The sequence below is a fragment of the Lynx canadensis genome, chromosome D4 (genome assembly GCF_007474595.2).
Source record: "Lynx canadensis isolate LIC74 chromosome D4, mLynCan4.pri.v2, whole genome shotgun sequence".
Classification (NCBI taxonomy): domain Eukaryota; kingdom Metazoa; phylum Chordata; class Mammalia; order Carnivora; family Felidae; genus Lynx; species Lynx canadensis.
The window spans coordinates 56,135,110-56,156,824 of NC_044315.2; the positions used below are offsets into that span (position 1 = coordinate 56,135,110).

At 39.5% G+C, this 21,715-nt stretch overlaps 1 protein-coding gene across 2 annotated transcripts in view; it reads left to right on the top strand.

Annotated features, from left to right (window-relative positions):
- The window catches only part of DNAI1 (dynein axonemal intermediate chain 1), a 59,508-nt gene that overhangs the window by 2,294 nt on the left and 35,499 nt on the right, over window positions 1-21,715 (top strand). For both annotated transcript variants that reach the window (XM_030293169.1, XM_030293170.1), the window contains exon 2: window positions 20,134-20,166. In XM_030293169.1, coding sequence (XP_030149029.1) covers window positions 20,134-20,166 — 33 coding nt within the window. The remainder of the gene's footprint in view (window positions 1-20,133; window positions 20,167-21,715) is intronic.

A 21,715-nucleotide genomic window follows, 5' to 3' on the forward strand; every position in this document is an offset into this window, starting at 1 on the left:
GACTCCCTCTTGCCCTCAGGATAAAGTCCCAAAAGTCCAACTTGCTTTGTATGGCCTGCAAAGCCTTGCAAGGTCTAGCTGTTGCCACAAAACCTACTTCAGATCCCACCATTGCTCTGTGAAAATTCCATAGTTGCAGCACACTGAACTGCCCTCACTTCCTGGAAAATGACATCCACACACTCTTCTCCTCTAGACCTTTGAAACTGATGTTTCCTCTACCTGCCTGGTATAATCATTTGTCTGTGTCCAACTTTTCCATGCCATTCTGCCTCAAATTTCTTCATTTTCCAGCCATACATCAGGTCTCAGCTTGGCTGTCATATTCTATAAGATATTAAGTCCCCTTTTTGGAGAGACAGGACAGGGTGATAGCCCCCCTAGACTATGTGATAGCATAGTGAGAATGTCTGTCTCATTCATCGTTGATTCCCCTGAACATAGCACAATGCCTGGAATATATTAAATTCTGAAAATGAAATGAATATGAGTTCTGAATGCCTGGAGTTATTCTTTAGAAATTTTGATCCAAGTGTGTTTAAATTTTTTTTAATGTTTATTTATTTTTGACAGAGAGAGAGACAGAGCATGAGTGGGGGAAGGGCAGAGAGAGAGGGAGACACAGAATCCGAAGCAAGCTCCAGGCTCTGAGCTGTCAGCACAGAGCACGATGCAGGGCTCGAACCCACGAACCATGAGATTATGACCTGAGCCCAAGTCGGATGCTCAACCGACTGAGCCACCCAGGCGCCCCCTTTGAGTGTGTTTAAAGTATAGGAGGGCACCTGGTGGGATGAGCACTTGGTGTTGTATGGAAACAAATTTGACAATAAATTTCATATTTAAAAAAAAATAGTATAGGAAGGGGAACGCCTGAGATGAAGAGACTAGTGGGGAGTGATATCAAGAAAATGTCACTATAGAAGCATGTTTTTCTGGGTTCATGTTTATATCTGCTTTGGCAGTAGAGCTATGAATGATTCAAAATTGAATCATATGTACCCATGCCTTAAGATCTGGGTATTAGAGATTTAAGAGGTCAACAATTCTGATGCCATAGTCATTCTCATTCAACAATTATTTATTGATCACCTACTATATGCCAGGTACTGTTCTAGGCACTGGTGATACAGAAACAAACAAAACAAACAAAAATCCCTGCTCTCATGGATCTTATCTTTTAGTTGGAGGTAAATTGTCAATAAACAAATAAGTAAAATATACAGCTTATCAGATGATAATAGGTGTCAAGGATTAAAATAAAGCAGGGAAATGGAGTAGGAAGTTCAGGGAACCAGAAGATTATGATTTAAACATAGCAGTCACAGAAGGCCTCACAAAGGTGGCATTCGAGAAGGATCCAGAAGAAATGAACAAGTTAGCCTCCAGACTGAGGGCATAGTAAGAGTAAAGTTCCTGGTGTGGAAGCTTGCTATAAATGTTCTAGATCAGCAAGGCAGGAGGAAGGGGGGCAGTGGCAGGAAATAAGATCAGAGAGGTGTATCCCTCTACTCTATAAGGTTAATCAAATAACCCATGGCATATTAAATTGGTTGTGATAGAGCTCCATGAATCATAATTTGTAATTAAAATGCATGAATGCCAGGCACCATAAACCATGACCAGCCCAAAACATCACTGGTAATGCCCCAATAACAAAGTGTCCTTCCCAAAAAATTTGAGAATTCCAACTGGTTGCAATGTGTATATGTGCAGGAGGAGCTTTGCAACGTTGCCAAACATTGCCTGGCAGCCAGACTTCTTAGTACAGAACTGAATTAGAGTCTTCTGTGAACTCCAGTTAAAAGCTAATTTTAGTTTATGACTAACAAATTTTAGTACTTCTTTATAACTCAGTTAGTTACCATAAAAAAAAAATCAGTCTGGAACTTTGCATCATTTGCCTGTGAGAGCCAAAGAAAGGACTTGCATTTGCATTTTTGGATCATCTTATGGTCTCTCCAGAGGCCCCTGAGGGACAGTACTTTTAGAACTGATGATCTTGATGAGAGCTGACTAGGATAGGGGAGAATGGGCAAGAATGCATACAAGGCCAAAAAAGAATCTTAGATGATTCAGAAATTTTGACCTGGTGACTGAGCCTGGGATCCATAGAAGAAAGGACAAGAGGAGGTGAGTGGAATCTAAGGGCAGTTAAAGTGTTTCTATACGTTCAAACTAAGATATCCACTCTCTTGTGACCCTTTTTCTCAGTGTCATCCTTATACCTCCTATCTTCCTCAAGCCCTAGATAACATTCACCCCTCTATCTCCTAAATACCTCTCAAATCAAACCACTTTTTCATATTCACTGTCACCTTCCTAGCCCAGCCTATACCATCTCTCACTCAGAGTACTGTAAAAGCCTTATACCAGTACTCTCATCCACTCATACGCCTTACAATCCATTCTCTACAACTGCATCGAATGATTTGTTTCACATTGTCAGTTTGAGGGGCACCTGGGTGGCTCAGTCAGTTAGGCCTCTGACTCTTGATTTCAGCTCAGGTCATGATCTCAAAGTTCATGGGATAGAGCCCCACGGGCTCTGGGCTGATAGCAGGGAGCCTGCTTGAGATTCTCTCTCCCCTCTCTCTCTGCCCTTCCCCTGCTCATGCTTGCACTCTCTCTCTCCATCAAAATAAATAAATAAATAGACATTTTCAAAAACCTGTCATTTTGATTATGTCATCTCCCGCTTAGAACCCTTCAATGAATTCCCATTGCTCTTAGGATAGGGAAAATTTTTTTAGATAACACTTCAGGGGCCTATATGGGCTGAGGCTTGTTTAGATCCCTAAGCCTTAATTTTACCACTCTTCCCATATTAGTGCTGTTCCTCTCTCTGAAACACTCTTCAAATCCTCTCTTATACACGTATTCCTAAGATTTCAGCCCAATCATCAATCCCCACAACCTGCCTCAATGCTGCCATCCTGTTAATGAACATAGGGTTGTTTCCTCTATTATGTAGTCTCATTGCTCTTGATCCTTTCTTTCTTAGCCTGCATCTTAGTATGTAATTATTCACTTGTTTGTGTAATTATCTGATTATTGTATGTCTCTCCCATTAGACTGTGAGCAAGACCTGTGGATGTTTTTTGCTCACATCTATTCTCAAGCTCCTAGCACAGTGACCATCACAACAGAAGCTCTCAATAAATGATTATTGAGTGAATTATAGAATGTGGTTGTGAAGTAGCATAGAGTGCTATGAAAGCATGTAGTAGGGTATGCTGACAACTGATTCTAGGGGGGTGAGGGAAGATTTCTAGGAGGAGCACCATGATTTAAGGTTTGAACAAAGGAAGAAGAGTTCAAAATGTAGGATAAGAAGAAGTGACCAGAGAAGTTAGAAGACAACACAGAATAGAAGGCATACAAGAACATACATGGCAGACAACAAGGAAGAATAATGTCCTAAAGAAGAGTGTGTTTATAGTGTATTTACAGTGTTTATAGAGTATGTGGTCAGCCATGTTGCATGCTGCTAAGGGCTCAGTGAAGATAAGAACCAGATATAGCCATTAGATATAATAATTAGGAAACTGGGGTTTCCTAATTAGGTAACTGGGGACCCTGGAAAGAACAATTTCTGAGGTGAAAGCCAGACTGAATGGAACTAAGAAGACAGTAAAGACCAGGTTGACAAGGATTTTTTTAAGGGATGACAGTAAGACTTGAATATGTTAAATGCCAAGGGGAAGAACTCTGGCATAGATAAGAAGAAATTGGGGATCAGGAGACAGATAACATATTGACTAGAGCCAAGTCTCTGAGAAGAGGAGGTGAGAGCGGATCAGTTGTGGACAGGAGACTGTAACAGGAGAGAAGAAAGGAAGAAGGGATGGATGCAGATGATGATAATTTAGAGGTTTAGTGGCAGGAAGTTGAGAGAATTTTCTCTTCTCTAACTCTAGTCATGTTATGGAATTCCTTCTGGAAGTGATAACTAGAAAACAAATTTTTCCAATGGCTGTTCCATTTTGTTATGATTATAGTCATGCTATTTTCAGAATTACAGTCTGAGGTTTGTCATGCACAATTATCAGATTACAAAACAGCTGTTAGCATTTGTGGCCAGAATTTAGTCTCCTGCCCTATTTACTGTGCCCTATTTACTAGCACATTGTTAGTACTCAGTACATGCCAGGTACTCGAATAACAATGGCAGAGAGCTTGTGCTTATCCCTGGGCTTTGCAGCCTGCAAGCTGATGCTGAAGAGTAATTTTGATTCTCTGGCTCCAGCTGTGAGCAAGTGACATGAAATTGTTTTCTGCCAGTTAGGGATTTGAATGGAGTGTTCAGTCTTCCCTATCACTGGGACAGAGTTGTATGGAAGAAGTAAGCAAAGGACACAGCTGTTGATCAAACTTTTTCACTGTTTGTGTCTCAAAACACCGTCCTACTCATGAAGCCACTGGATTCTGGTTTGTATGGTGGGTTTACGTCCTCTATTTATCTGACCTAGATTTGAGAACTCTTGGAGGTAGGACTAACTCAACCTGGGTTTTTCTTTAGCTGTCATCCTAGGATTTGGTACATAGTAGATGCTTAATAACTACTGGATGAATGAATAATGACTGCATGGATTAGTTGATGAGAAAATAAATGAATGTTGGAAAAGTACGTACTACAATACCGTGACTACTAACTTTTCTTTCTGGGGCTGAAGCAGAAGTGGCTCATGACTTTGCCTTTGTCAAAGCAGCAATCTAATTCTGTTAATTATGTAGGGACCCTACTCCTAATGTTAAGCTTTTTTCCCTACTTTTATTTTTACCTCACATCCATTTTCTCATTTATTTATTTTTTTCCATGTGTCATATAGTCAGCCTCAAATCTTGCTTTGGGACAAATTAGAATATAAGTGGATAAAAAAATCTGCTGATCCCTAGACAGACACATGATTCCAACCTTCTGTTCTTTGTTAATGATTTTGTTCCCTTGGCCTGGAATACTCAAGGCTTTCCTACTTCTGCTCTTTATGGGCCTGGCAAACTCTAAGGCACATAAATTTCAGTTAAGCTCTTTAAATTGCAAAGAACATTGGCTCACTCAAGTTACCTCAAGTAAAGGGAGGGTGGGTGAAGGGGTAAAGGGTATTTGTGGGGGATTGTGGGTGTATATTATAAATACATAAGTAGCCTAGAATCAGAATTGGAAAACTATTGGTTCTGAAACAGATGCAAGTACTAATTAATTTCTCAATCTCTCATCGTCTACTTCTCTTAGCATCTATGTTTCATTCCCTATTTTCATTTCCCAATCAGCGAATTTTTCCACGGTTTCTACTCCTTCATAACGTTAGTGTGTTTCCAGCTCATCATGCCACTTCGGCCTCTCTCTGACTCACAACCATCTTCATCACTATCTCCATCCAACCGCCGTTTCTCATGGTACTCCCAGTTCAAACTCGTGGAGAAGGAATCTGATTGACCCTAGCTTATCTGTTCACCCTAGTCTGATTCAGGGAGGGACAGAATCCTAATGGCTTTCCAAGCAGCCAAAGCTATGAGCAGGGCAGTTTCCCTTACAAGGAGTGCAAGGTATAACCTGCTTTACTCCAAAGTAACTTCTACAATGTTTCTGAAAAATCTTTCTCAAAAATTGTGCAGGAAGGGCCTCCGATTTCTTCCAACCCAGTGCCACCATTCAGGGCTGATATTTACATTACAAAAGGTTCCATCTTTTACAAAAGCCTTTACTTTAGGGTTGTTGTTTGTATGTGTGTTTTAAACATCCCATTTCTGCAATGAGTTTTAAAATGCAGCACACTGGGGCGCCTGGGTGGCGCAGTCGGTTAAGCGTCCGACTTCAGCCAGGTCACGATCTCGCGGTCCGTGAGTTCGAGCCCCGCGTCGGGCTCTGGGCTGATGGCTCAGAGCCTGGGGCCTGTTTCCGATTCTGTGTCTCCCTCTCTCTCTGCCCCTCCCCCGTTCATGCTCTGTCTCTCTCTGTCCCAAAAATAAATAAAAAAAAAAACACGTTGAAAATAAAATGCAGCACACTGTATATAACTTTTAAAGACCTTGGTATAGGGGACTTATATTCTGGCCACGATGGAATAATCCATACTGGACTTGCCCTACCACTGTTACCAGCTATAATTCCGGACACAATATATGCTGCATTCCCTTGGGACAGTGATTCCTGAGGGAAGGAAAACACCCAGCATGAGTCAGTCATGTGTTTATCTTTGCTCTGTGGCAGGGAACAATTTCTTAACCATGGCTCAGGGAGGTAGATCTCAAAAGAGAGTGAACGGATACCAATGAGATAACCCAGATGAAAGAAGTAGCAGACAATGACTTTAAAGCAGCTGTTATAAATATATTTATGGACTTACAGAAAATATTGACTTAATGCATGGAGAATCTAAGCAGAAAAATGGAAACAGAAAAATAAATACCAGAAATGTAAAATTTATTAGATGGGCCTAAAAGCTGAATGTGAAGATGAGTCCATTGAAACGATCTAATCTGAAGATCAGAGAGAAATAAGATTAAAAAACAAGAGCCTTGGTGACTTTTGGGAATATGTCATATGTGTATTGGAAACATGTATGTTATTGGAATCCCAGAAGGAAATAGAAGAGGAGGGAAATATTTGAAGAAATAATGGTTAAAATCTCCTAACCTTGGTGGAAAACGTATAGCATTATCAGAAGTTCAGTAAGCCCTAAGCAGGATAAATACAAAGAAAACTGTATGTCCCTCATAGTCAAAATACTGGAAACTGAAGATAAAAATAAAATCTTGAAAGTAGCCAGAATAAAATGACACACTGCATACAGGGGAATAATGATATGATTATGGCTCACTTCTCATTGTAAATAATGGAGGTTGGAAGACAATATAATGACATATTAAAGGCACTGAAAGAAAATTACTGTCAACCCAGAATTCTACATTTAGTAAAAAATATCCCTCAAATAAGAAAGGTGAAATAAATACATCTTCAAATAAACTAAAGTGGAGAGAATTTGTCATTAGCAAACCTTCACTGTAAGAAGTACAAAAGGAAGTTCTGCAGGCTAAAGGAAAAATGATATTTGATAGAAGCTCTATCTATGGGAAGGACCAAAAAGTACTAGAAATGATAAATATGTGGCTAAAGATGAAAGACTAGCTCTTTTTCCTTCTATTTATTTTCTTAAAAGACATATATGACAGTTTAAAGCAAAAAATAATACCATTATGAGGTAGGACTTATAACGTATATAAAAATAAAATATGTGACAACAATAGGGCAAAAGATGAGGTGGTGGTCATAAGTGGAACTAAGACGTTACGAGATTATTACATTGTGAAATATGAAGTGGTATGTTAATTATTCTTGGTAGACTATGATAAGTTTAGGATGCATATTATAAACCTTAGAGTAACCACTAAAAAGTAACATAAAAAGGCACAGCTAAAAAACCAATAGAGAAAATAAAATGAAATACTAAAAAAACTCAGTTAACACAAAAGAAGGTAGAAGCTGAACAGAGGAAGAAAAGCAGATGGAAAACAATAAAAAATAAACAGCAACATACTAAGGCAACCATACCATTACTTTAAAAGGCAGAGTTCATTAAGTTAGGGGGGAAAAAAGGCAAGACCCAACTATACACTACCTATAAGAGATACAGATACATTTTTTTTTTTTAGGATTATTTATTTATTTTGAGAGAGAGAGCCAGAGAAAGGGAGAGAGAGAACCCAAGCAGGCTCTGTACTGTCAGTACAGGGCCCAATGCAGGGCTTGATCTCATGACCCATGAGATGATGACATGAGCTGAAATCAAGAGTCAGTTGCTTAACCAACTAAGCTACCCAGGCACCCTAAGAGATACAGTTTAAACACAAAGACATAGAAAGGTTGAAAATAAAATAGTATAAAAAATTATCCTGGCAAATGGCAATCGAAAGAAAGTTATGTGGTTAAAGTATTAGCAGGAATAAGTGGGCTTCAAGATAAGGAGTATTCCCAAAGTATGTCCCTACTTGTAGGGACATTTCATAATGATAAATGGTCAATTCAAGAGGAGACATAAAGTCACAAATGTATATGCACCTATTAATAGAAGTCCAAGATATATGAAGGCACCTGGGTGGCTTGGTTGGTTGAGTGTGGGACTCTTGATTTTGGCTCAGGTCATGATCCCAGGGTCATGGGCTCAAGCCCTGAGTCAGACTCTGTGCTGAGCATGGACACTGCTTAAGATTCTCTCTCTCTCTCTGTCTCTCTCTCTCTGTCTCTCTCCCTCTCTCCCTCTCTTCCTCTCTCCCCCTTCTCCCCCTCTCCCCCTCTCCCTCTCCGCTCCTCTTGAATGTGTGCTCTCTCTCTAGAAAAAGGGGGTTCCTATGTAGCTCAGTTGATTGAGCATGGGACTCTTGATTTCAGCTTAGGTCAGGCTCTCACAGTTCATGACATTGAGCCCCACGGCAGTCTCTGTGCTGACAGCATGGAGCCTGCTTGAGATTCTCTCTCTGTCCTCCTCCCACTCTCTCTCTCTCTCAAAAATAAAGAAATAAAAATTAAAAAAAATTAGTGATGAAATTCCAATGTCTCATTGGGGCACCTGGGTGATTCAGTTGGTTAAGTGGCCCGCTCTTAGTTTTGGCTCAGGGCATGATCTCATGGTTTGTGAGATGGAACCCCATGTGGGACTCTGTGCTGAGATGTGGAGCCTGTTTGGGATTCTCTCTCTGCCCCTCCCTGGCTTGTCACATGCACGTGCACACATGAATGCACACTCTCTCTCTCAAAATAAATAAATAAACATTAAAAATAAGTTAAAAAAAGAAGTTCAAGATATATGAATCAAAAACTGGCAGAGCTAAAGGGAGAAAGAAAAATACACAAAGATAGTTGATTTTAATACTTGTCTCTCAGTAACTGATAGATATAGAAGATTTTGGTTAACCAACTTGACCTAATTAACATTTATAGAACACTACAGCCAAGAACTGTAGAATGAAAATTACACCCAAGAACTGCAGAATGTTCACAAAAATAGACCATATGCTGGGACATAAAGTAAGTCCCAAGACATATCAAAAGATTAAAATTTTACAGATTTTAATTCAACTCAAATTCAACATCCATCCATGAGAGAAAGAATCTCAGCATACTAGGAATAGTTTGAACAAAATGGAATTAAATAAAAAATAACAGCAATATCTTTAAAATACCCAAATATTTAGGAATTAAGGCATAATTCTAAATAAAGGTAGTCAAAAGAAGCAAAAGGGCAGATAGTAGCTGCACTTGTAGTGAGCATAGCATAATGTATAAATTTGTCAAATCACTATGTTGTACACCTGAAACTAATGTAATATTGTGTCTCAACTATATTTCAATAAAAAAGAAAGAAAGAAAAGAAAAGAAAGAGCACAAGGGAAATTAGTAAACGTTTTTAATTGAATGGTAATGAAAATATGGCATCGTAAGTTTTAGGGTGCTTCTAAAGTGCATAATGGAACTGCATAGTTTTAAATGCCTGATTTAGAAAAAAAAAAGGAAAGATTTAAACGCAATGTTTCATAGAAACAATGAGAAAAACTATAGGGAAAATTAACAATGCCAGAAGTACGTTCTTTGAAAAGGTTAATAAAATTGACAAAATCTAGCAGAGCACATCAAGATAAAAAGAAGTCACAACAGGGGTGCCTGGGTGGCTCAGTCAGTTAGGCATCCAACTCTTGATTTTGACTCAGGTTGTGATCTCATTGTTGGTGGGATTGAGCCTCGCATTGGACTCTGTGCTGATAGCACAGAGCCTGCTTGGTATTCTCTTTCTTCCTCTCTCTCTGCCCCTGTCCCACTTATGCTCTCTCTCTCTCAAAAAAAAAAAATAAATAAATAAATAAATAAACAAATAAAAAAAGAAATCACAACTGCCAATATCAGGATGGAACATGAGAAATCACTACTGATCCTACAGACATTAAAAAGGATAATAAGGAAATATTATCACAACTTTATAGCAATAAATTCAATTTAGATGGAATGGGCAAATTTCTTGAAAAACACAGTTTACCTTAATTGACACAAGAAGAAAAGGAAAATATGAGAACTCCATACCTTAACTTAAAACCTTCCTACAAAGAAGGTTTTACTGGTTTCACTGATGAATTATATCAAGTACATGAGGTATAAATAACAACAATCTTACACAAAGTATTACAGAAGATGGAGAAGGGAACAAATCCCAACTGATTTGATGATGACAGAATAACTCTGATATCAAAATCAAAGTTACTTCAAGAAAAGAAAATTACAGACCAATATCCCTTATGAACATAAATGCAAAAACTCCAACAAAATATTAACAACGCTGTTTCAGCAATACATAAAAAGAATAATAGATCAAGTGGGGTTTATCCCAGTAATGCAAAGTCAGCTCAACATTAAAAAATAAATCAAAGTATTTCTTCACATTAATAGAACAGGGGTGCCTGGGTGGCTCAGTTGGTTAAGCATCTGACTTTGGCTCAGGTTATGATCTCACAGCTCATGAGTTAGAGCCCATGTCAGGCTCTGTGCTGGCAGATTGGATTCAGATTCTGTGTTTCCCTCTCTCTCTCTACCCCTCTCCTGCTCATGCTCTGTCTCTTTCTTTCTCAAAAATAAATAAACATTAAAAAAAAAATAGGGGCGCCTGGGTGGCTCGGTTGGTTAAGTGTCTGACTCTTGGTTAAGGCTCAGGTCATGATCTCATGGTTTGTGAGTTAGAGCCCCAGATTGGGCTCCATGCTGGCAGTGTGGAGCCTACTTGGGATTCTCTCTCTCCCTCTCTCTCTGCCCCTTCCCCACTCTCTCTCTCAAAAAAAAAAAATAAATAAACTTTAAAAAGTAAAAAACAAACAAAACAAAACAAAAAACAGAACAAAGGGGAAATAGCATATAATGACATCTCAATAGATTCAGGGGGATAAAAGGACAAAATTTAACATCCATCCACCAAAATTAGTTTAAGGGTCAAATGAGATGATGTACTCAAAAGTGTTTAGTAAACTGAAAGATGTTATATAAACAGAAGGTGTTTTTATTGTTATCCCTCTATGACACTCTCAGGGTTATAGGCTCCTTTCTGATAACGACCTCTTGGAGCCTGGATAACAGACTTTTCAATTGTTCAATAAATGCCCTCCGAATGGGACTCAACTGCCATGCATAACAGACCATGATAGAATAATAAAATAATGACAATCACAAAGTCTACACTGCCACTGTTACTTGGTTTACTGAGTGCTAGGCTCTGAGTTAGGTGCTCTTCATGAATTGTTTTATTTTATCCTCTGAGCAACTCTAAGAAGAGCACTAATATTTTTCTCTACCTTAGAGAAGAGAAAATGAGGATTAGAAACTAAATACTGGGGTGCCTGGGTGGCGCAGTCGGTTAAGCGTCCGACTTCAGCCAGATCACGATCTCGCGGTCCGTGAATTCGAGCCCCGCATCAGGCTCTGGGCTGATGGCTCAGAGCCTGGAGCCTGTTTCCGATTCTGTGTCTCCCTCTCTCTCTGCCCCTCGCCCGTTCATGCTCTGTCTCTCTCTGTCCCAAAAATAAATAAACGTTGAAAAAAAAAAAAAAAGAAACTAAATACTGTGCTCAAGGTCACACATAGAGTTCATGGCTGAGTCAGGAACATAGCCAAGGCATACTCTAGAGCTTCAGCTTTTAAATCCTACCTTCCTTGCCTTCTGTAGCCTTATCTGGCAAGGGTCCCATAGGTTTTCATGGAGGCACCAGCCTGGTCTCATATCTCCTTTTTCTGCATTCAGAGCACTGTGCTAACTAACACTGCATTAACAGCAAAGAAAAACCTCTTTAACTGTACTTCATTGATTTTAAAAATTCTCTTTTTAATGTTTATTTATTTTTGAGAGAGAGAGAGAGCATGAGTGGGAGAAGGCATAGAGAGAGGGAGAGAGAGAATCCCAAGCAGGCTCTATGCTGTTATGTGGGGTTTGAATCCACGAACTGTGAAATCATGACTTGAGCCAAAATCAAGAGTTGAGGCTCAAACTACTGAGCCACCCAGGTGTCTCTGATTTTAAAAATTCTTAATTAGCATGTTAAATAATAAAAGTAATGCACATTCACATTAGAAATATTAAAACCATGAGAATGAGTATACAATAAAAGTATTGGTCCCCTTCCCCACAATTCCCCAGTCATATTCCCTAAACCAAACTGCTATCAACAGAGTCTATATATTCTTGCAGAAATGTTATATGTATATGCAAATTCACATATATGCATATTCTTAAAGTAAGCAGATGGGTCATCTATTTCTGTAGCTTGCTTTTTTATTTAACAATATACCTTGGAGAGCTTTCCATAACAGTACATAAATGTTTATCTCATTCTTTTAAAAATATGCATAGTATCTTATTGAATGGCTATACCATAATTTATTTAACTGGGCCCCCACAAATGAATATCTGGGTCTCCCCCATTAAAAAATATTATAAATAATGGTGCAGTGAGCAATTTTGTACATCTTATGCATGTGTATGAGTACTTTCACAGGAAAAATTCAAGAAAGTGGAGTTGCTGAGTTGAGGGGTATCTGCATTTAAAATTTTGGCAGGTATTGCCACATAACCCTATGAAAAGTTTGCATCAATTGGCATTCCCACAATAGTGTATGATAATGTCTATTACCTTTCATATCTAATGTTTCAAAATTTTAAGATTTCTTTCAACTACACTTATTGAGTGCCTTCTGTGTGCATTTAACACTGCACTAGGCTCAGAGATTTAAAATGTAGTCAGTGTAGCCAGAGGAAGATTTGTTGGTGAATTACTATTCCTTTGGGACTAAGAGCTCTTACCCTTTTAAAAATGGAAACTGCAAGCTGGTGAGGTATTTAGTTTCAATTTAGCTTAATGGAAACCTGTTAGTGAGTTTTAAAATAAGGACCAAGACAATTGAAATGGTAAACGAAGTCTCCTGGGCTCCAGGAAGGAGGATGCTGCATCTGTGGGTTTGCATGCTTCAAAGAGCCCCTCTTTCCAGGAACAAACATGTTTCAGTATTGAACTTTTAGGTGGAAATGTGAGCTGCTGAAGGCTCTAGTCCCTAGGGTAGATGCTTCCTAGTAAACAAGGGCCACACAGAATCTGTGTGACTAAGGGCAGAGCAGGGTCTATAAATGGGAATATAATGCTGCCTACTATCATTAATTGAGCATAAACTCTGGCTAAGCACCACACTATGCATTTTGTGTGCATTGACTCATTTAATTCTCATGACAAGCCTATGATTGAGAAGATGCCATTATGCCCAGTTTAAAGATAAGGATACTGAGGTTCGGAGAAGACAAGTAACATGCCTAAAGTCATAGAACTAACAAGTGGCAGAGTGGGGACTCAAACCAAGGTATGGTTGACTTCAGAGCCCATGTTTGGGCTCCATCAGTATATCTGATCATGTATTTGTTTTATAAATCTTACCTCTTCATGATAGGAAGCAATTTAATAATTTTTTTATCGCCTTACCCCTAAAATATGCTCAGGAACAAATGGGTTGCTTATGCTTTTAAGGGGGCCATGTACCAAAACTGATCTAAGTTTAGGTAAATGCCCAGTAGGTGGCAATAATAATCATCTGTTACCTTGACCAGAACTTCCATTTTCTTTTTAAAAAAGATTTTAATGTTTATTTATTTTTGAGAGAGACAGAGACACAGTGCAAGCAAGGGAGGGGCAGAGAGAGAGGAAGACACAGAATCTGAAGCAGGCTCCAGGCTCTGAACTATCAGCATAAAGCCCGACATGGGGTCAAACTCAGAAACGGTGAGATCATGACCTGAGCCAAAGTTGGATGCCTAACCAGCTGAGCCACCCAGGTGCCCCAGAATTTTCATTGTCAAATCACCATCCCATAGCTGTGGGAGGAAAAGAATAGGGGATAATGTGGATGCTGTGTTAGAATTTGAGATTTATCTCAGGGCTATTGAGCAGCCCTCGAAGGCTTTAAAACAGGAGAGTGATATGATCAGATTAATGTTCCAGGAAGATCACTTATAGATAGTGATTAGTTTGGGTTCAAATCCTGGTCATTTTTGGGTGATCTCTCTAAGCCTCAGTGTTCTCATCTGTAAAATAGAATAATGGTAGCTCTTACCTGATAGGGTGGTTCTGAAGGTTAAATGAGATGATGCATGTAAGTTGCTTAGTATATGACTAGCCCAGAGTAAGTGTTCAATAGCTGAGAATGATGATAATGATATAATTATTAGAGTGGAGAGAAACTGGAGTCAGGGAAATCAAATGTAAGCAAAAGATAGTAAGGGCCTGAATTAAGGAAGGTGTAAATGAAGAGGATAGTTATGAAAGATATTGAAGAGATAGAATTGTTAGACTTTGAAACATGATACTAATGGGAGAGAAGGAAAGGCAGGTGTTTTTTTTTTTAATTTTTTTTTTTCAATGTTTTTTATTTATTTTTGGGACAGAGAGAGACAGAGCATGAACGGGGGAGGGGCAGAGAGAGAGGGAGACACAGAATCGGAAACAGGCTCCAGGCTCCGAGCCATCAGCCCAGAGCCTGACGCGGGGCTCGAACTCACGGACCGCGAGATCGTGACCTGGCTGAAGTCGGACGCTTAACCGACTGCGCCACCCAGGCGCCCCGAGGCAGGTGTTTTGATGGCTTCCAATTTCCAACGTGGGTGACTGACTAGATGGGGATGCACTTGAATGAGATAAGAAATACTAGAAGAAACGGAAATTTGGTATAGAAAAAGAATATAATGATTGGGTTGGAAAAAGAACATAATGAGGTTGGCTCTTAAACATACTGTGTTTGGGTACTCTGCTATTTTTTTGAACATGGGGTTCTGAGAAGTCTAAGCTACAGAAATATATTTGAACTTTGGGTTACCTGGCTGGCTCAATCAGTAGAGTGTGTGACTCTTGATCTTGAGGTTGTGAGTTCAAGCAACGTATTGGGCATAGAGATTACTCAAAAAATAAAAAAATAAAAATATTTTTAAAAAAGAAACAGATTTGAACCTCATCATAAGGTAGAAGATGAAGCTCTGTGTGGAGATAAGAACACCCAAGAGGAGTGTGTAGAATATATTCCTGGTCAAGGGTATATTCCAAGCATATATTCCTGGTCAAGGATATTAAGAAGGAATTACTGGAGAGGTGACATGGAAATGAAGGTGGAGAAGTTTCAAGAAAGAGCAAGGGAGCCCTCATTCTGAAAGAGAAATGAGTTTTTACCAGTTCCTTCGCTTAAGATGCTCATACTAAAATGTGTAATAATGAGAATAGAAAAATGATCTATTATGAAGGAGTTCAGACTGGGACATCTGTTATTCCATTGATTATCAGGGTTAATTTGACTGATAGGGTGGTCTGTCGGGGGGTAGGGGGATATTTCCTCTTCCTGCATCATTCCTCCATAGACATCCTCCCTCAGTCAAATAGAATGACCTATCCAAAAGTAGAGGATATTCTTTGGTCAAGAGTATAAGAATGGTAGATCTCCTTTGCTGAAATGTCCAAGCTGCCTCTAATGTGTACTGCAGTATTATATTTCTTTTCATAATACTATTCCCTTTTGCAGACCAAAACCCAGAGATAACAGAGTATCTATTTGCAGATACATTTCATCCTTCATCTCACAACAGCCACTCAAAGTGAAGAATGGAAGAGTAGAGGGAGTTACAAGAAAAGTGATAATATGTCAGGGTTAGATAAAGGACTAGTAGAGTTTAGTTGGGTAGGGTTTTGTTAGGCAGAGATAGTGGGAGTGGTGAGAGGGAAAGGGAAGATGATGTTTCTGGCAAGAGGAACAGTAAAAAGCAAAACTGCAAGGGCACCTGGTTGGCTTAGTTGGAAGAATATGCAACTCTTGATCTCAGGGTCATGAGTTTGACCTCAATGTTGGGTATAGAGATTACTTAAAAATAAATACATTTTAAAAAATGTTTAATGTTTATTTTTGAGAGAGAGAGAGACTGATGGAGTGTGAGAGGGAGAGGAGCAGAGACAGAGGGAGACACAGAATCTGAAGCAGGCTCCAGGCTCTGAGCTATCAGCACAGAGCCCGATGCAGGGCCTGAACTGACAAACCACGAGACCATGACCTGAGCTGAAGTTGGACGCTTAACTGACTGAGCCACCCAGGTACCCCAAAAATAAATAAATTATTTTTTGAAAAAAAGTCAAAGGTGCAGAGGTGGGAAAGCACAGTCGATGCTCAGGAAATGTGGGTAGCCTTGCTAGGCTGCATCTCAAAATGCTAGCACAGGAAGGGCTGGAGAGCAGGCTGGAATGGAGACGTGGGGCCAGATGATAGAGTTCTGAAGGCCAGGGAGGGAGTTTGGGCTTTGTTCTTCTGTGGTTTGATGGCTTCTGGGAGGAACCATCAAAAGCTTTCCAGGAATTCAGGCTTGTCCATCTCAGGCTTCTCCTTTTGGAAGACCAAGGGCCCAAAGTTGGCAGCCTGACATTTAATCTCCTTTGCCATGGTTGGGAAGTCAGGACTGCAGCTGATTTCATTGGCCTGTTTTGCGTTTATTATAGTGTGGCTTTTATAGTGTGTTAATTGAAATATTTCCAACTGCCAAAAACAATTACATTCAAATTGCCTTGTCAGTTCTTTTATTGCCAGATAAATGTTTTACAGACATATTTACGGGGGGCAATGGTAACTGGATCTCGTTTTCTATTTAAGGCTGGCAGTTTGGGTTGGGATTGGCCCTCCAATGTCTGTTGTGGGCCAGAAAGCTGTTGGAGTTGTGACGCCTGCATCTTGTTACCTTAGGGATCAGAGGTGCTTCAAAAAAAAAGCAGATTTCTGGCTTATGCAGCTTAGCCTCAGAGAAGGGTTCCATCACTGGAAACCCTGGCAACATGGCAGAGATCTGAATCCTGCTGCCTGCTCTACCAATAACAATCCTAATCCAAGCTGAGACATGCTCTTCCCTCTCCCTGGAATCCCTTTCCTCCTCTCCACCATCAAATCCTCTCCCATAGACTATATTATGTAAGAGCTGTAAGAGCCCATCTAGTCTAACTCTCTTAACTTTGTATTTGGGAAACTGAGGCCCAAGAGACTTCCTCAAGAATATACAGGTGGCCTGCAAGAACTGGGAGCAGAGGTCTCTGTCCAATGTGCTGTACTGCCACCATGTTGCCTTGGCCTTTCCTTCAATACTTTAAACCTGCTTCTTCCAAGAACCCTTCTGTCACATTTCTAGCCTCCACTGATCTCCCTTTTGCTTGATCATCTGAAACACCTATTGTAATATATATATATATATGAATGATTATATATATTAACAATTATATATATGTATATACATGTATATTGCAGGGTTTTTGTTTGTTTGGTGGAATATTTTACTGGCTCTGTCACTGTTCTTCTCTTGCCTTTGTATATGCTGTTTTCTTCTTCTGAATAATGTTTTCTCCATTTAGACAACCCAGCTGGGTTCTTTGTTCTTTGATGCCCAGCTGGGAAACAGCCACCTCTGGGAGCCTTTCTTGTGCTCAGTAGGTGTCTCTGTGTACTCCTATAGCACCCTGGGTACACATATCTCTGTTGCTGGCACAGAGGAGGCTTTCAAAGGAGTACTGAATGAGAGAGTGAGTGAGTGAGTGAGTGAGTGAATGAGAGAGTAAATGATGAACATTCTTACACTGCTCTGTCCTCCATGGACCCTGAACAAACTGGAGTAGGGACCTCATCTCTCTTCATCTGTGTCCTACTGCTTAGGTGTGTCCCTGACACACAAATAGATGCCCAATAAATGTTTATCAAGCTGAATAAAGCATGCTGCTCTTGGGAACATAAAATTTTAGTGTGTTAGAGCTGGAAGGTCATCACATCCAATCCTATGCATTTTACTGACAAGGAAACTGAGGTCCAAAGAGGAAAAACATTTTTCCCAGAATCATGATCACTAATCGGTTTGATGACATTCTTCATTTATTCAATAAGTATTTGGCCCAAAGAAATCTACATATTCAAGGCAATACCTATCAAAATAACCCCAGCATTCTTCACAGAGCTAGAACAAACAATCCTAAAATTTGTATGGAACCAGAAAAGACCCCGAATAGCCAAAGCGATCTGGAGAAAGAAAACCAAATCTGGAGGCATCACAATCTCAGACTTCAAGCTGTATTACAAAGCTGTAATCATCAAGACAGTATGGTACTGGCACAAAAACAGACACTCAGATCAAGGGAACAGAATACAGAACCCAGGAATGGACCCAGAAATGTATGGCCAACTAATCTTCGACAAAGCAGGAAAGAACATCCAATGGAATAAAGACAGTCTCTTCAGCAAATGGTGCTGGGAAAACTGGACAGCAACATGCAGAAAAATGAACCTGCACGACTTTCTTACACCATACACAAAAATAAACTCAAAATGGATGAAAGACCTAAATGTAAGACAGGAAGTCATCAAAATTCTCGAGGAGAAAGCAGGCAAAAACCTCTCTGACCTCGGCTGCACCAACTTCTTACTCAACACGTCTCTGGAGGCAAGGGAAACCATAGCAAAAATGAACTATTGGGACCTCATCAAAATAAAAATCTTCTGCACAGCAAAGGAAACAATCAGCAAAACTAAAAGGCAACCAACGGAATGGGAGAAGATATTTGCAAACAACATGTCAGATAAAGGGTTAATATCCAAAATCTATAGAGAACTTATCCAACTCAACACCCAAAAAACAAATGATCCAGTGAAAAAATGGGCAAAAGACATGAATTAGACACTTCTCCAAAGAAGACATCCAGATGGCCAAACAACACATGAAAAAATGCTCAACATCACTCATCATCCAGGAAATACAAATCAAAACCACACTGAGATACCACCTCATCACACCTGTCAGAAGGGCTAACACTAACAAGTCAGGCAACAACAGATGTTAGTGAGGATGTGGAGAAAGAGCATCTCTTTTGCACTGCTGGTGGGAATGCAAACTGGTGCAGCCAGTTGGAAAACAATATGGAGGTTCCTCAAAAAGTTAAAAATAGAACTACCTTACAACCCAGCAATTGCACTACTAAGTATTTATCCAAGGGATACAGGGATACTGTTTCGAAAGGACACATGCACCCCAATGTTTATAGCAGCACTATCAACAATAGCCAAAGTATGGAAAGAGCCCAAATGTCCATCGATGGATGAATGGATAAAGAAGATGTGGTGTGTGTATATATATATATATATATATATATATATATATATATATATATATACACATACACAATGGAGTATTACCTGGCAATCAAAAAGAATGAAATCTTGCATTTGCAACTATGTGGATGGAACTGCAGGGTATTATGCTAAGTGAAATTAATTAGTCAGAGAAAGACAAATATCATATGACTTCACTCATATAAGGAATTTAAGATACAAAACAGATGAACATAAGGGAAAGGAAGCAAAAATAATATAAAAACAGGGAGAGGGACAAAACATAAGAGACTCTTAAATATAGAGAACAAACAGAGGGTTGCCGGAGGGGTTGTGTGTGGGGGATGGGCTAAATGGATAAGGGGCTTAGGGAATCTACTCCTGAAATCATTATTGCACCATGAGCTAACTAACTTGGATGTAAATTGTAAAAAATGAATTATAGAAAAAAAAGAATCACCTTGAAATAAAGGATTATGTTCACTCTGGGGGAAAAAAATAAGTATTTGAACACTTACTATATTCTCAGCAGCGTATAAAACAAAGTACCTGCTTATAAAGAGCTTACATTCATCCCAAACAAGTATTTATAAATATAATTTGACCTCGAAATCTCCTTAACGCATAGTACAGAGCTGAGCACTTAGAATATGCTTTTTAAAAAATGTTTGTGGAACTAGTTGCAAATAAGAAATGCCCAGTGCTAAGTTACCTGGTTGCTTTTCATGGGTCAGCGGCACTGACACTGGAATGGGATTGCCTCAGATACAGGGCCTCCTTGACTGGAGTAAGAAGCACATGTTGCCACTAAGAGGACCACTTTTAAGACTTGGGAAAGCTCAATGTCCAGTGTCTTTGAGATCTCTGGGAAGAAGCCTCCCTGTAATACTGTTTCTGATATTCCCACAGAGATTTGCCTATGACTTACCTCTTGTTTCTGTTCTTTCTTTCAGAGCATCAACATAGGCAGAGGAGCCAGGAAGAGAGTAAGTGCTGAGCCCACTGAAGGCTCTCAGCGAGATGCTAACAGCATTGTTTTCTGTTGAAAATATTAGCTATATCTTTTTTAGAAAATTCAAATGGGCAAAAAGACCATTAAAATCACCCTTAGGTGCACCTGAGTGACTCAGTCGGTTAAGCAGCTGAGTCTTGATCTCAGCTCAAGTCTTGATCTCAGGGTTGAATTCAGGCCCCGTATTGGGCTCTGTGCTGGGTGTGAAGCCTATTTTTAAAAAAAATCACCCTTAAACCCACCATTATTGAAAACCTCTTAGTTAACACATGATGTTATACTCTCTCAGATATTTCTGTGCATATATAAAAATTATGTGTATTTATTTATTTTTAAGTTTATTTATTTTGAGAGAGAAAAAGCACAAGCAGGGGAGGGGAAGAGAGAGGGAGAGGGAGAAAATCTCAAACAGGGTCTACACTGTCAGCGCAGAGCCCGATTCAGGGCTTGAACTCATAAACCATGAGATCATGACCTGAGGCAAAGTCAAAAGCTGGACACTTAACCGACTGAGCCACCCAGGCACCCCTGTTTTTAAATGGAATCAAACTGTAAGTTATTTTATAATCTGCTTTTTACATAATATATTTAGAGTGCTTTCCATTGCCAATAAACATACTTTTATAGCATCATTTAAAATTACTGTATAATATTTTACCATATGTTCCTTAAGGCTATACTGTAATTTGTTCAACCATGCCCCATTGTTGGACACTTAGATATTTCCTCTTTTTCATTATTATGATCAATTCTCCAGCAAACATTCATGCATTTAAATCTCTGGGCATGTCCTTGGTTATTTCTTTAATATAAAGTCCTATACATAGAAACTTCAGTCACAGAGAATAAATGCTTATTAGGTTTTTGGTAAATATTTCCAAAATGCTCTTTAGAAAGTTTGCGCCAATTTATGGGTAGCAATTTTCCCACAATGTCACCACCACTGGATTAGTTTTGTTTGGTTGAGTGGTCTCTTTGTTTTGGGTTTTTGTAGTAGTTGTTGTTGTTTTAGTTTTCAACAGTTTTATAGTGAAGAATTGCATTCTTTTATTTCGCATATTTTTGCTAACAAGGGTGAGTTTTTTTTTAATACATCATGGGCCACTTCGGCAAGGTGTTTAACTGTCTATTACAGAAAGGAAAAACTTCTAGTCCTTGATTTTTTTGCTCTAAGGATCTGATGAGACTCTGAGGCTTAAAGTTACCAAGTACTGAGAGTGTTGCCATAAGAGTAACCATAAGGTGGCAAATTGGAAGATAAAATATGAATTGGAGCTGAAGCATCTTAAATAACAGCTGGATGTCCTTTCATTTTGCATAAAGCCCTGCCTTTGGCAGCTGGTCCTGACCATTAGGTTCCAGGCTGTATGGGAGAGAATAGGGAGGGGCCACTTCTGGTCTCCCTTCTGGCTCGAAAGGCCCACCACAATGTTCCAGATAAGTACTGACCCCCAGGGCTGACATGGCCAAGATCTTCCAGGCAATGAGAACTCTGACCTAAGCAGTTCCTTTGGACTCTTCCA